The sequence below is a fragment of the Grammomys surdaster genome, unplaced genomic scaffold (genome assembly GCF_004785775.1).
Source record: "Grammomys surdaster isolate TR1022 unplaced genomic scaffold, NIH_TR_1.0 125946, whole genome shotgun sequence".
NCBI lineage: Eukaryota > Metazoa > Chordata > Mammalia > Rodentia > Muridae > Grammomys > Grammomys surdaster.
In genome coordinates, this window is record NW_021620768.1 from 500,364 (window position 1) to 516,292 (window position 15,929).

Below are 15,929 nucleotides of genomic sequence, written 5' to 3' on the forward strand. Positions count from 1 at the left end.
AAGTGTGTTCCCTAGTTTATAACACTATTGAAAAGGCTATTGAGTATTGGTGTCACCTTTAGGAGACTGGAAGAAAGCTGGGTTACTGAGCAGGGCTGATGGTGAGCCAGGCGCCCCTCTTCTACCTTATTTGCTTCTATCTCCCATGACACGAGTGTCTTCCTATGCCATGTGCTCCTGCTATGACAGGCTGACTCACCAAAAGCCCAAAAACACAGAGCCAACCAACCATAAACTGAAACACTTCCAAACTTCCTATTTTTTTTATAATCATAGCCATTTGTTATAGCAATGAAAACTTAACATGACTGATACATTATTTTCCTGTCAGATCACACTGGAAAGTAAAAGAACTAGGTAAATGCCCAAGATACTGGAGAACAACTTTTCAATTTGAAGCACTGCTTTAGCTCCAATTATAAACTTCTGGACTATGAAGAATGCCAAGTGCTTGGATGGCCGTAAAAGTAAAATGGAGACCGAGGCAGCTAAAATAGAAAGAGAATGGCTAGCTGAGACTTCAGCTCAGTGATATAGAACATGGTGAGTGTGCAGGAAGCCCTAGCTTCAATCCCTGATTCTAAAGACCAAAATAACAAACAACAAAAGAGAGAAGAATATTTTCATCTATCGCTGAGCAAGAACTCAATGATGTGTAGAAAAAGGGCTGACAGGGGAAAAGACGACAATGGTAGGACTCCAGAGAAAGACTGAACAACTGCCTCGTGGGCTGGTAATAAGGAAAGGCCATGAGTGAGCTTCAAGGAAAGAAAGAGTAGGCACTGCAAAGAACAATACTCCAGAGCTCCTGCCTGGCCCAGAACTGCAAGCTGTCCCCTCAAAACAAAGGAGGTGGGGCTAGAAAGATGGATCAGAGGTTAGGAGTACTTGACCCTATCACAGAGAACTGCAGGTCGGTTCCTAGTGCCCATGTCAGAGAGTTGACTTCAGCATTGTGGGATCTGAGGCTGCCTTCTGGCATCCTGAACAAGTGCAGTAATGTATGCACACACTCACACAGACACACACAAACACATAAGTAAAATAAAATAAAATAAAATAAAATAAATCTTTACCACAAAAAGAAAAAAAGAAAGAGAAAGAAAGAAATGCTGCTTTGTGCATCTGTTCAAATTCTGCTCTGCCAGATGGAGGCCATATACCCTCTACCTGGCACAACCCTGGCAACCCAACACATGGCTGTTTCTCTACATCTCTTGTCCCTAACTGGCCTCCTTATCAGAGCAACAAGAAGACTTGCTCCAACTTCTCAACAGACCTAGTACCCAAATACATACCAAATACCTAATACTTAATATGCTTTGCATATGCAGGTGTAGTATTGTGTGTGGTATTCGTGGAGTTCGTGTGTGGTATGTGGTATATGTATAATATGTGTGGTGTGTTTGAGATATTCATAAAGTATGTGCTGGGGGGACACTTGCTTATGTAGCCCAGGCTGGCCTTGAACTCATGCACACAGGCAGACACTTGCCACAGTACACATGTAGGCAGAAGACAATTTATTCAAGAATTGATTCTCTCCTTCTATCACGTAGGTGAGTTCTAGGAAGGAAACTTAACAGACAGTATTAAGTGCTTTTGCCTGTTGAGCCATCTCACCAGCCCATCTCCTTCATAATTCACTGGGTATCCTCAAAAGACAAGGGCACAGTCTTTCCCTCTGTTTTTGATTCAATGGACAAGGGACAATCAGTGTTACAAGTTTACCGAGTTCAGATATCACCCATCGTGCAGACTCCCTGTGCAGGTAGCCCTCCCTGCTACGAATCTGCAAGACAGGCACCATTTTCTGACGAGAAAACTAGTGGTTCCGGAAGACTCGACCGCACAGGAAAAGGTGACAGTGTGATTGGATTTGTGACTTCTGACTGACATATTGACCCTGGGCCCTATAAGGTACCCAGAAAGTACCACTGGTAAATCCAGACCAACTTCAGTTACAAAAATTGAATCATGACTCTCAAAATCTCAAGGACATTTGTGTGTATGTGTGTGTATGGTGGGAAAGGGGAAATAATAAAAGGGAAGGGGGAGAAGTCAGAGGAAGTGTAAGAACAGAGGTATCTGCCGGAAACAAAGGGAAGCTTCTTCCTTCTCATTCTCCACTAGGGAAGACATCCCACCACCTGTTTCCCGTCACAGCCTTCAATTCCCTCCTCATTCAGGGGACCTGAAGCACAGAGATGGCTCGCTGATTGATTTAAGTTTAATTCATTTGTGTAATATCCCTGTTCAGAGCAATGTCTAATTAACACTTTTGTTGGGGGGAATAAAACCTCCTATATTCATTAATGAGTGGGGGAAGGGAGGAGAAGCCTTCGCAGGCAGCAACCCAGAGTCTACAGGGCTGACTCTATCTTAGAGATGTCTTAATGAGACATGTCTTCATAATGGGATTATTGCTCCCTTTGGACTAGAAGAAGCAAATGGGGCTGAGATCAGCTAGGGAACAAAGAGTCAATAGTACATGAGTCAGCAGCACTCAGCCCACGGCTGGGGACCTTGCTTCTGGAAGCCTCACCCAGGGAAGGGATACATGACTAGCGAGCCTCTCTCTGAGCTCCTGACTACATTTCCAAGCGTGAATCCACTTCTTTCTGGATTCCTCAGCCTCCCCAGGCCTTGCAGAGAGAAATAACATCACAGATTTGTTTATGACTTCACAATTTGTAACATGATGCTTTATAAATGTTAGCGTACAAGTTTCTGGAAACAGCAAGCAACCAACACTGTTTAACAACCGAAGACTCTCAGAGAAAGGGAAGAACTCACCCAAAGTCACAAAGATAAGATAAGCGACGACTAAGTGTGGAGCCCACATCTTCTGACTCAGAAACCTGGGCTTCTCGGGGAGCAGGCTTGATTGGCAGGTCATTAGACATGTGCTATGGCTCTCCAGAGTCATTCCTAAAGCCCTGCTGGGGATGAATGCAAAAAAGACATTAATAAGGTGTGAACCTCAGCTTCCAGTGAGAAGGAATCATCTAAAATTATATGCAAGAGTCTAGGACCGGAGAGATGGCCCAGCAGTTAAGAGTAAATGACATGGGCCATCCCAGCAAAAGTATGTCCCAGAACCCACGTCAGGCAGCTCACAGCTGCCCATGGCTCCAGCTGCAGGGAATTTGATGCCTTCTTTTGGCCTCTGAGGGCACCTGCATTCATACAAGCTCAGGTACACACACACACATACAAAAAACTTTTTAAAATGTGTCTTTAAAATTATAATTATAAATTCTATTAACTATAAAATCATAATAAGAGTTTGAAGTGGCCAGGCAGTGGTGGTGCACGCCTTTAATCCCAGCACTTGGGAGGCAGAGGCAGGTGGATTTCTGAGTTCGAGGCCAGCCTGGTCTACAGAGTGAGTTCCAGGACAGCCAGGGCTACACAGAGAAACCCTGTCTAGATTGAAGTAAGGGTGGGGGTGGCAAGGAGCTCTCAAAGGAAAGTCAAAGAAGTTCATGGCCTCAGTGATCTCAGTGTTCATCTTGAGTGACCTTAGGAAACCTATGCACTCTTCCCAGGCTTTTATTTTTATGCCTGAAGAAGAAAAATCACAAACCGTGCCTTGCCCCGATACAGAGGATTTGTCGAGGTCTGATATGCATAAAGGAGAGGAGACAGCAGCCAAAGGCCCACAATGAGGAGAAGAGATTTTCACAGTTCATCATCCTACATTTAAAATGTTTGCGCCATGTGCATTTAGCTCCTAAAAATATAAATTAAAATTTCACAAGATGTCTTTAAGCCCCCAGGTTGTACATTTGTACACATATAATCCCACTGAATTCTCTGGGCAGTCCTGTGTGGTAGAGATAATTTTCTCAATTGCCTATGAAACGACGGAGGCTCAGCAAACTCAGATAAGTCAGCTGGCCTCAGATATGTGACTAACTATTCCGTGGTCTAGGATTAAAATTCTTATCTTTCTGATTTCAGAGCTGCAACCTCATACTTCCTGTCTTCCTGACATTAATTATATATGCTTATTCTATATTAAAAGCTCAGTGTTAAGAGATGAAATTGCTACATATTGAAGAATAAATTTCACTTTATTGCTATGGGTGGAAGGGGGCTGAGATTTTTTTCCCAATCATTATCTAAACATAGGATCCCATAACTATTTGCCTTACAACCCATTCAACTGCCCACTGGCTGCATGAAGAAAACTGTTTTAAAAATAATATACATACACTCTTAAATATGCATTTTTGAATGTGCACATGGGGCAGATGGCAGCAGCTTTTTTAATGGAAGGAAGGGAGAATTAAACGGCTATTGAACAGGTTGTCCTGTGCTCGGGCACAATGGAGAGCCACCCAGGTAACTTGGCTCACAGAGTCTTGAAAATATCATGCATTCTTCCTTTAATTCCACTGTCTACTGCCCTATGCATTCAATCCAGGTCAATGCCTCTGGCTTGGACCACAGTTCAAGGCAGGCAAGGGTGGACCATACATATCTGTCTTCACATGTCCACACTGAGCCAGACACAGTTATGTTAATAAAGGCCGGTGCAGATAACCACCAAGACAAAGATCATTTATTTTAACTTAAAGGGAAGCAAGGCCTAATGTTTCAGCATTCAGTGTCATGCGGTAAAATACACACAAACTCTAGGAGAAGGTCAGGGTCTGCAGCCTGGTCTCTCCGTCATGAGTTTTCCTACTGGAAGATGGAGATATTACCTACTCACAGAATTGCAGTGAAAATTACACATAGAAACTGTGAATTCCTTACTAAATGGAAGATCATTACGTATCAATAAAAAGGAGAATAGACACCAAGGATGCATATAACTGTTATAGTCTTGCCTAGCTTGCACAAGCACTTGGTTTGATAGCCAGACAAAAATAAGGAGAAAAATAAATTTTAAAAATAGGTAAGCAAGCAAACCCCTAAGATGCTGCAGTCCCAAAACTCACAGCAGGAAAATGACTCCTGGGTGCTGCATTCCCAGCATCAGAAACTGCTTTGTTCACTCTGGTCCCTGTGCCTTACATAAAACTTGGCACATCAGCAAATGAGAGAAATACCCTAGAGAGAGTCCTGAAGCTTGCTGGACCCAGCTTGGGAGCAATTAAAAAGGAAAGGAATAGCTCAAGCTTTCCCTAAATTCCATCAAATTTGCATCAACTCCTCTCTAGCCATTCTGGAAGGGATACTTCACACAGGTCCATATCACCACCCCACCCCAGCATCAGGTAGGTTTAAATAACAGACTAGCTAGAGCAAATTACAGTGCAGTTCACTCTGAGGACATAAGTGACCATGAGACCTTGAGTAAGCAGACAAGGCCAACCGAGTCACAGCTTGGCTAGGGTACTAAGGCTGTGTTTTACAAAAGGCAAAGGTCAAGGGTCAGTAGTGGAGAAAAGTGGAGCAGACAGAACAGTTACTTGCTATGTTACAAGGCTGGTGGTAGAAGTGGGCAGGCTCCACCCTGAGGACCAGGGAGAGTAACAGGAACAGCATTAGCCCTCCAGAGAATGTGAGATGGGAATACTGGTCTTTTCTGAAGTTGCTAGGTTACTTCCTGGGGCTTCCCCAGCCCTGTCCCAAAGACTGAAATCCTGTTTATTAATTTACCCCAAAGGCAAAACCTCCTCCAGACTTTCTCATAAGACCTGATTTCTGCTGCTCCTAGTCATGCTACCCACAGGGCAATTCAGCATCTCTGGCCTTGCTTTGAGAAGACCTACTACGTACTAAGTTTCCAACCTGTTCCACTCCCCCACAGCTATATACAAACAAACAAAGAAATAAACAAGCAAATAGCCAACCACCAGCATAGGCTCTAGGGCAGCCTGTCTGATTTGAAATCCACTATCTTGTCACATCCTATCTGTGACTTTGGATAGTGGCTTAAGGTCTCTCTGTGTTAGATATCTCTTGTATAAAATAATGGGGCTAATTAAACAATCTCCTAAAATCACTTGCTATCACTTCGGAAGGTACCAACTTACAATTAGCGCCTGAGAAAAACACAGAAATGTACTCAACCTTGCAGATGATTATAAACAAGTCTATCTGACTCGAAAGTTCACGTTCAGCCCAAATTTGGTGCCACCTCTTCACATTTCTCAAAGCATGCTGCCTTCCATCTCTCACAAACTTGCGTCAGGTTATAAACCCCTCATGGAACAGGACCTCCAAACCACCTTTCTATACTCCTTATGACCTAGAGGACATCAGCCAGAGACCCAGAACAGGGAGAAAGAATACTTTAGTTCCAGGGGTCACAATCTTCCCCCTCTACTGGCCATGAGAGAAGCATCAGTACAGACAGAGAGAAGAGGTACATCACAGAGGTACTGGAGAGGAAAGCCGTGACTGACTGCAGCCATTTCCTCTTTCCTGCTTCTCCTGTGGCTTCTGGACTACTTGTGGCTATCCAGGACTCACCTGAGAGAATATTAGGACCCCAGACTCTAAGGAAATTAGTGCACATTCTGTCATAGCAGCCAAGCCTCGCAGCAGAAACGCAAGTCTGCCTCCAGGGAGTCAAGGCGGGGACCCTTCTTTACCCTGCCACTACAGTTAACTACAAACCCTGCCCCTGTGCTGTGTCATCTTAGTGCCAAGCCACTTCCAGCTGCCCTGCTGCCTGGCCCAGCATTTCTTGGACCTCAAGTCCTCCTCCTGCTCAGGAGGGTGGAGACATACTAGAGAGCATAACAGGCAGGTTCTCTTGCCTTGCATTTTCCTTACTCTCTTCCTCTCCCGCCCCACACCTCCCTGGCCCCTTCTTTTCCCTTCCTCTAAGCTCCAGCTTCAAGGCTCCTCTGCCCACCTTGCTCACTCTATTGACCCTGTCCCTGGCTTTCTCTGACTACCTCCACTTCTTTTCTCCACACCTTCCCTCTCAGAGCCCCCCCCCACTTCTCCCCTTTGTTTCTCTCCTCAGGCCCGGGGCTGCCCTTTCTCCTGCTGCAGCCTTAGCTGGCTCACTGGACTGCCAGCTTCTGCAGTCTTGTTCTGCCCACTTTCTTGGCCCCACCCAGTCGCCCTTCACTGGTGTTTTCCTCTTTTCCACATTCCCCTTCTTACGATTGATTTCCTCCCTTCCTGCTCTCATCTACCCTCCTGCCTCTCTCATTCTTCCACTCACTCAAGAGGTGTTTGTGCACAGTTCTGCCCTGGCGGGAGAGTGGGAAATCTACGGGAGGACTTGGCTAGCGTTAGTGAAGCCCAAGAGCCACTTGCAAGCACCGAACAGGAAGTCCAGGGACTATTTAAAGTTTTTGGAGTCAGGGCTAAGGATGCTGTCTCCACCAAGACGCAGTACCCCAGGCTTTGTGGAGAGTCGCCACAGGTCAGCTTGGTGACAGGTGTCTGCCAGCCACACCTAGGCTGCCACATCTGCTGTTAAGAAAGCCTAAAGGAAGAACCCAATTGGGATGGCTTCTTCAGTTTAGGGCAAGAAATTCCAACCTCTGACTTGGTTTCAATCCTGAGGTCAGCTGAAGGGAGGGAGCTTGCCATAGGGAGAACATCTGACCTCCTTCTCCCAGCCTGCCTCCTTATTCAGGTGTCCGTTGGAAACTTCCACTCTCCTGTATGGTTTTCTGTAGCTGGCACTGAAGACCTTACCACAGTCTCCCTCAGGGGCTCTCACATTACTTACTCATGCCAGGTCCTTGTCTTTATTCTCCTCCCTCTTTACTTCCAAGCTCCATTTTTCTAAGATGATCCTAAAGGAAGGGGTGTCTTTCCTAACAGTATAACTTGAGCATTTCCTTTCCATTTTCTAAAATTGCACTCCTTCCAAGAAACCTTTCAATTGACCTGACCATAAATCTGGAAGAGATCTGAGGAATTTTTAACTCCATCTTTATTTGTACGTAAGATCCCGAGTGCCAGTTCAGTGATATACGTTGCTCAGTCCATGGTTTAAAGATGATGGCCCCCATAGGCTTCTGTGCCTGAATAATTGATCCCCAATGTGGTGGAACTGTTTGGGAAGGATTAAGAGGTGTGGCCTTGTGGAAGGAGGCGTGTCACTGGGGGTGGGCATTGAGGTTTCAGACAATTCTCAGTGTTCCCTCTGTGCCTCCTACTTGTAGATCAGGGCAAGAGCTCTCAGCAGCTGTTCCAGCTACCTGTCTCTTTGCCTCCACCCCACCATCACAGACTCTAAGTCTCTGGAAGTCCAATCAAAACTCTCTCTTACAAGCAGCCTTGGCCATGATATTTTGTCACAGCAATATAAAAGTAACTAATACAGTCCACAGAGAGTATCTATTGCCAATAAGAGAAGCCATCCAAGTCTCCTGTTTCTTCTGCTTGATATCTCTCTCTCTCTCTCTCTCTCTCTCTCTCTCTCTCTCTCTCTCTCTCTCTCTCTCTCTCTCCAAGCTGCCTGCCTGCTACTCAAAGAAGGGACAACTGATGGCCCTGTCTGATGGGTAAGGGGTTCTCACTATTATGTCTCCCTCCTCTGCCCTAACCTGCCCTTCTATATATTCAGTCTCTGCTATATTTGATTGAATGTTGTTGTGTTAAAAACGTATTTAACTGAGAGCTCCTAGGAAGACAGTAAGCACATTCTATTCACCTGTTTCCTCAACACCTAGCTGTACCTGGCACCCTGCAAATGTCTGCCAACAGGACAGTAAAATGAAAACATGTTGTTGATATCTAAAACAACAGATATGCATCAACAAGAGGGTAAAGAGGGTTCTTCCTGGAAACGAAATGGCAAAGTCTGGCACAGTCCATGCAGAGCCAGGGTTCACCCACACACCCCAGGATGTCAAAGCTGGGCTACAGAAGGAATGGTTATAGACACCATTTGCACTTTTTTAGCTGAGATCATAGCATGACCATCTAGGCCAGGGACTTTGTATCTGAGTGGAACACTTCATGGCTACCAGCCAAACCAAAAAGAACTTTAGAAGACACCTGGAACCCTATCATTGAGTGGGTCCCACTGGAACCCTATCATTAAGTGGGTCCCACTGGAACCCTATCATCGAGTGGGTGCCACTGGCTCTTCTCTGCCCTTCCCATCCCAGGTTCAAAATGTAGCCTCATTTGACCCACACTGAACATATATAGATCAGGAATCCTGGAGAGGAGCAAACTGGAAGCCAGCTAGGCCCACATCACTTCAATGGAAGCCCTGTAGACACCCTCACACAAGACAGAGAATGACGAATGTGGTAGAGGGGTGGAAGAAGCCCAGCCCAGCAGAACCTGCCTGAACACGTGGCCCCCATCAGATTACTGCACTGTCTCACCTCATCTAAGATTGTACGGGGAGTTTACTTCTTCCCAGGGCCTTCCATTTTGATGGTAAGAAAATATCCAGGGCAAGTCCTGACTTTGAGGAGGTGGCTCATCTGCAGCAGGGACACAGGGGTGTGTTAAGGTCACTCTAGACAGTGCAGTTCTGGGGGCCAAAGACAGTAGGTGGGGGCTAGGATCTAGCTCAGTGGGTAGAGTGCTTGTATAGTGCATAAGAGGCTCTGGGTTCTATCTCCAGTACCACATAAACTGGTTGCAGTGGTATAGGCCTTTAATGTCAGCTTTCATGAGGCAGATGAAGGATAGAAATTCAGGTTGTCCTTGACTACGTAGTGACTTTGAGGCCAAGGCTACATAAAAGACTAGAAGAAAGAGAGAGAGAGAGAGAGAGAGAGAGAGAGAGAGAGAGAGAGAGAGAGGTGGGGGAGGGAGAGGGAGAGAGGGAGAGGGAGTGGGAGAGAAAGAGGAGAGAGGGGAGAGAGAGAGGAGTGAGAGAGAGACAACCATTACAAAACAGTGGTGACACTTAGCCATAGCAGGAAGAACCTTTTCTAGAATGGAAGTGAGGTCTTCCAGCCTGGTTAAGCTGTGTGCTTTGAACAGGTCACATTCCTTTTCTGGTTTACAGTTTTCTAACCCAGAAACCAGATCACATATAAGGTCCCTTCCAGACCTTACACCTTGGATCAGGGTAGGTATTCAGCACAGTAACCTCTGCAGCAAGATTCTCTTCTTCTGGATATCTATAACATTCTCCACATCCCTCCACCTTTCTACCCTCGTTTTGTGGGAAATGGCCTCTCTAATCTTCTTTGATTCTTACCTTCCCCAATCCAGGTGTTTAGCAATCGGAGTGTAGCCTCCCTAGCTGACCTTCTGTTCAAAAACCGACAGAAGCCGCCCACTAAGAAGCCAGGTGCATATGGCTTTCCCAAGCTCCGCCCCTCGGCCACAGTCACTCACACACCTGGAGTGGATTTCTTTCCTCTCCTGAAACCCAAAACTCTTGACTCCTCTGAGCCTTGCTGTGAATTTAACCTTGTTCAGAAAACCTAGCCAAACCATCCACATCATGGCCGATCCTATTTCCTGTCTTTCACATTTTGAGTCACATTATATGTATCTGCAGCATATTTATATATGTTGCATATAATGTGTGGTTTGAATTATATATGCATTATATGTACATACATATATGTAAGCATATTTATATCTATCTATCTATCTATCTATCTATCTATCTATCTATCTATCTATCTAACTATCTATGTAACAATGGGCATTCTTCTGAATGCTGCAAGGTAACAGCTAAGGAGAGTCCACACATTCCTTCCACTACTGTCATGCTATAGAATTCCTAAGGGACTTGTGGTCTCCTTCAGAAAGTGAGGCTTAGAGAAAGGTAAAAAACATACAAATATAACTTATTATGGAAAGAAAATGGTACTCAGTCGAAAATCATGTGTATGAATGTTTCTTTCCACTCACAGTCTTATACAAAAAAGTTACAGGTAAAAAGAGCTTCAGCTACTAATCATCACCTTGAATTCTAGCACTAGGAAGGCAGAGGCAGTCAGGTCTGTGTGAGATTGAAGGACAGCCTGGGCAACATATGGAGGACTAGGCTAGTCAAAGTCGCATAGTGAGACCTTGTCTCAGAGAGAGAGAGAGAGAGACAGAGAGACAGAGAGACAGAGAGACAGAGAGACAGAGAGACAGAGAGAGAGGAATGGAGAGGGAAGGAGAAAAAAGAAGAGAAGAAAAGAAAAGAGAGGAGAGGAGAGGAGAGGAGAGGAGAGGAGAGGAGAGGAGAGGAGAGGAGAGGACTCTGCCTAGCCTAACTTTGTCATGTTAGGAGTTCTGGAAGCCCAAGGAGGCGAGATAGTTTTTACAAAGTTAATAGCAGACTCAGAAAGAAAACGTAGATTCAGGATACCTCATCCACATTCTGGATATTCAAACCAGAGGAGTGAAGCAGCCAAGCAGAAAGCTAACAACCTGGAGCCAGTCAGGTAGGTGGCTTCTGCTCTCTCAGTGAACCCTGGGTCGTGGTCACCCTGAGAATTGGGACACAGTAGTTTGAAGAATGAAAGTATCTTATATTTCTCATTCCCAAAATGGACAGCTCTGGGACACAGCATTTTTGACGAAATGATTGAGGCTTTGGTTGAGATGCCAGCCCACACTGGTCATTTTTAGGCTGCTGAGGCTGGGTCCACAATGCTATAGGCTCAGCCCAAGTCCCAGAATGCATAGCAACAACAAGAATCACAGCGGCTATGGGCCACTGCTTCTTCCTGCTCGGACCCACAATTCCTCTGCTCTCGAGGCAGCCCTATCATCAGCTGTAATGAAACACGGATCTCAGTCATCTACTGTCTATCACGCCATACCAGTAGGGGTGTGGGCTGCACTAAGGTCAGTTCTGATGGGCACTGGAACTCATGGTGGTGAATTTTTAGCAGAAACTATTATGGTCTAGGGGAGATAACACACACACACACACACACACACACCATTTTCATCTTCTCAGGGTACATGTCACATGACAGTGTGAAGAGCCGAGCTGGAGGACAAAGCAGCCTGTGCACTGAACATCCATTACGGAGGCCTGACAAATGGATAATGTAACTCCCCAGGACAGGGACATTTACTCAACAAGGTTGCTATTCTTCCCAATTTTTTTTTGTGTGTATGTACTTACCGTGTAGCAGCTGCTCTGTCACTCCACTATGAGGTTAATAACATAACCAAGTCACATTCTGTCTCCTGAAGAAGAGAGAGCACTGGGCCAGTAAACAGCTCACTCTAGTTCAGCAGGGACAGAATCTACCGAGGTACAGGCAGTAGCTCTGAAAGCCCAAGGGGATGGGGCAGTTATTTGGGAAACTGAGACGGCTCCCTGGAGGGCTTGCAAAATGCATCTGGATGGCAGACCCGGCAGAGGCAATCTGGACTGCCCTACCCGGGACACTAAGGGGTGACATGCAAACAGACCCCTATAACCTGGTGACTTAGGAGGGATCTCATCCCAAGAGAAGCAAAGCACATGCCTCAGGGATAGACAGCACCCCTCCTGCCCACTCACGCAGCCACCCTTATCTCCTCTTAGTGAGTTTCTTCTCAAGCCAATTCCTCTCACTGAGAGCTGGGGGGGGGGGGGAAATCACCCTGGGAACAAATTCCTGTGCGAGTCCACAAGAGTTTATTTTCAACTTCAAAATTACTCAATTCAGCACTAATTTTTCTGGGATTCCCACATCTGGGAACTTTTTCTTTGGGAGGATAGTTACAGCGGAGGCTTTTGTTCCAGCCGGCCGCCCCTCTAAACCCTTTTAATTGAGCCTGTTTTAAAACAAAGGGAAAAGAACCAGGAGCCAAGGCAGCTCTCTTTGCCTCCAGCCTCTTACCCCAGCTCTGCGGTTAACTCTCAGCAATGATCCTACAAGCCTGGAATCTGAGGAATTTCCTGCCCTGTGCTCCCTGGAAGAGCTGAGAGAGACCTAGCAATTAGGCCTCCAGTTTCCATTCCTGCCTTCCTCCACCACAGCCAGTGTACTGAGTGAAAAGCTGGTGGAGGGGCCAGAGAGCCACATCTGTGGCTGAGACAGTTGTGCCCAAGGTTACTCTCTCCTTCCTTTCTCACCAATCAATCACACCTTTTTCTTTGTCTGCCTGAGAGAGTGGTAACAGCAAGGGACATGAAGAGTTGTAATCCTTCCTGAAGCCATCTTGTTTTTCTGCAGTTGTAACCGTGCAGTGTTTCTCTCTCCACACAATACCACAGGAGTTAAAGGCACTCCTAGCTGCTTACCCCATCCTCTCCAGGCTATTGTCATTCGCCCTAAACCCACATGCTCATCACGTGTCTGTTCTAGGGAGTGGGTCACAGGACTGCCCCAGGCAGTAAGACTGTCTAAAGGATTTCTAACAGGCAGGGTAGAGGCTGTGGACCTCTATATTTTGGTTCAAGTCAAAGACAAAGAGTCAGGAAGAAGAAAGGCGTTCCCAGGTCTTCTGAAGGAACCACACGCAGCTTACGTGGGTGCTGTGGCAGCTGTGTAGCAGAAGCAAATTTCTCTTCTAACTATGTTTTGTTCCGGCTAACATTAAAATCAGCACATATGCTCTCACGACATATCAATTGGTGGCTGGATTCCCCCACCCCCACTCTAGAGATCCCTGCAGTCCAGGGTCCTGCTGGGAGCACTTCCTCATTCTGGCTGTCTCTTAGCACTGAGCCAATATGTATCCCTAACTTACATGGAACCCAGTTTACAGCAAAGGCTATTCTGAAACCCTTGATCTTCTTGCATCAGCCTCTCAAGTGCTGGATGAGAACCAGACCTGGCTAATTGTCTCATTTTTATAATGTATTTATTTTTATTTTACGTGCATTGGTGTTTTGCCTGGATATATCTGTGTGCAGGTGTCAGAATCCCTGGAACTGTAGTTACTGTGTGTACAGTAGCTGTGTACTGTCATGTGGGTGCTGGGAATTGAACCTGGGTCTTCCGGAAGAGCAGCCAGTACTCTCAACCACTTAGCCATCTCTCCATCCCCTAATAGTCTCTTTGATAGCCTTCAATAATCCTCCATGTAAACCCTCTATGGCCTCTCTTTATCCATTCAGAGGACATCTCTGAGATCTGTCTCCCAAAGTCTTAGAAATGCTAATGGTTGGAGTGAGTCAGCACTTCCCTCTCTGCCCACAACACCATTGCCTTCACCTATCTCAGTCCATGGCGGCAATGGGGCAATGATCTCCCTGCTGACCAAGAATGTTGCCTCGTCCTAAGCCTTACCAGACCTCAGCTCTGCCCATTGGCTTGTCTTTCCCTCTCCACAAACAGAAGGCTGGGATGATAGCCAGCACTCAAGACCTCTATCCCACCCCCCAACCCCTGGAGTTTCTGTAGACTCTTGACAATTCTGATACAGTATGGAATTAAAATGGCCGCTTCCTGCTTCCCTTTCCTTCTCTTGTTGAGTCTTTGAGTCTTTGCTCTCAACATACTCTGCCAGCCGCAGAGGAACAAGACTCAGAAATCCTCCACTACTTCAGTGGGAATCTACACATTTCCTCCAACTCAAGAGATTTGCCTTTTGAGGGCCAGTTGCCAGTTCCTCCACCCCTACCCTGCCCTCACATTCCCTTCAAACAAAGCTTTCCTGTCAGGTTTTGACCCTGATGAAGATTCTTAACTAATTTTTTTTCGCTTCCTTTCCCCCTTCCTCTCTTAATTCTGAAGGGTCTTTTGTCTTCTGAGTCAAATAGCTCAGACTGAGAGGGCTGGATCTCTCTCTCTCTCTCTCTCTCTCTCTCTCTCTCTCTCTCTCTCTCAATCAATCAACTGGGAAAGAATGCGGGTAAGGGGTGATAGAGGAGGTGGGTACAGGCCTGGAAATTTCAAATAAAATCCTTCCTCTAAAAGTAAAAATAAATAAACAAGTACGGGTTGTATGTGTGGGGGGGGCGGACCCAATTATGAAATTATTTTCTTTCTTAAAAGAAATAAAAAGGGGGGAGGTCTTGAAAAAGTGAAAGGAAAAGAGGACCCCAAAAGGAGAGGAGAGGCAAAAGGAGGAACAGAAAACAAGGGAATCCCACAGACTTCTTGAGCAAAGGAGAGAGACAAGATGCCCTTCATGACATGTATCCACTGAGCAGCCTCTCCGACTCAGAGGAAAAAAAGAGAGAGAGAGCTGGACACCCCACCCACCAAAGCTCTGGAGACTCGGTCCACCCAGCACACCCAATGGATCATACACGCAGTTGCATGAATGATTATGGGATTCAACCAAGGATTGGTGGAAAACCAACACACAAAGAAGGAACTGAGCGAGATAGAGCCTCCCCCTTGAATTAAGGCAGGTGGCTCCCAGCTGAGAAACAGACCTCTCGGCAGCAGCTCCTATTCACCTACTCTGTCTGATGCCAGTCTCTCCCTGTCTGGCGGAGCAAAACAGAATCAATGAAATGCTGCCAGTTCTCAGTGATACATAAGTTTCTCACCCTGAAGATTATCCGTGGAAAAATCTTAATCCCGGGCAGACTTTTGCACACAGAATGTTTGAGTATGAGTAAGGAATTAGAAGCTTGCTTAAATAACATCCAAGTCAATTCGAAAAAAGCAAACAAGCCTGGTTAATATCCTCATACCGACATGAAGCGTTCCACAGTGTGTGTGTGGAAAAGATTAAAGAAATCAGGTTAGCAGGTGTTAAAATGTTGAGGCGCTGTCCGGTACAGTCAACGGGGTGTTAACTGCAGGTGACCTTTAATCTGAATAGCTCACTGAGGTCTCCAGTCCATCTTTACAGAGACTCTAATGGGAGACTAGAGATGATTCGGATTATTTGTTTTCATGAAACAGTAGTTGGCATTTTCTCTGCTTTCTTACTACTGGCCAAGTGCTGCACTTGTTAATATAGCTTAACCCATTTAATTAGTTTATTTGCTCCATAAAATATTTGAGGCAACATAAATAGACACATCTGGTCAGTAATATAAAAAATAAACTAAGAGAACAACAATGAGTGGGAATGGTGACAGTTGGGAGGGGGGAACCACTTAGGTTAAAGCTGTGTGTGTGTGTGTGTGTGTGTGTGTGTGTGTGTGTGTGTGAGAGAGAGAGAGAGAGAGAGAGAGA

General features: G+C 45.8%; 1 protein-coding gene across 2 annotated transcripts in view; it reads right to left on the reverse strand.

The window, feature by feature from the left end:
* Positions 1 to 15,929, reverse strand: part of Kirrel1 (kirre like nephrin family adhesion molecule 1) — a 90,457-nt gene that overhangs the window by 53,447 nt on the left and 21,081 nt on the right. Inside the window, exon 2 of one of the 2 annotated variants that reach the window (XM_028753302.1) lies at positions 2,797 to 2,939. In XM_028753302.1, the coding sequence (XP_028609135.1) occupies positions 2,797 to 2,929 (133 nt within the window). In that variant the 5' untranslated portion in view covers positions 2,930 to 2,939. Of the gene's footprint in view, positions 1 to 2,796; positions 2,943 to 15,929 lie in introns of both variants that reach the window. The other variant, XM_028753301.1, reaches the window with a different exon arrangement.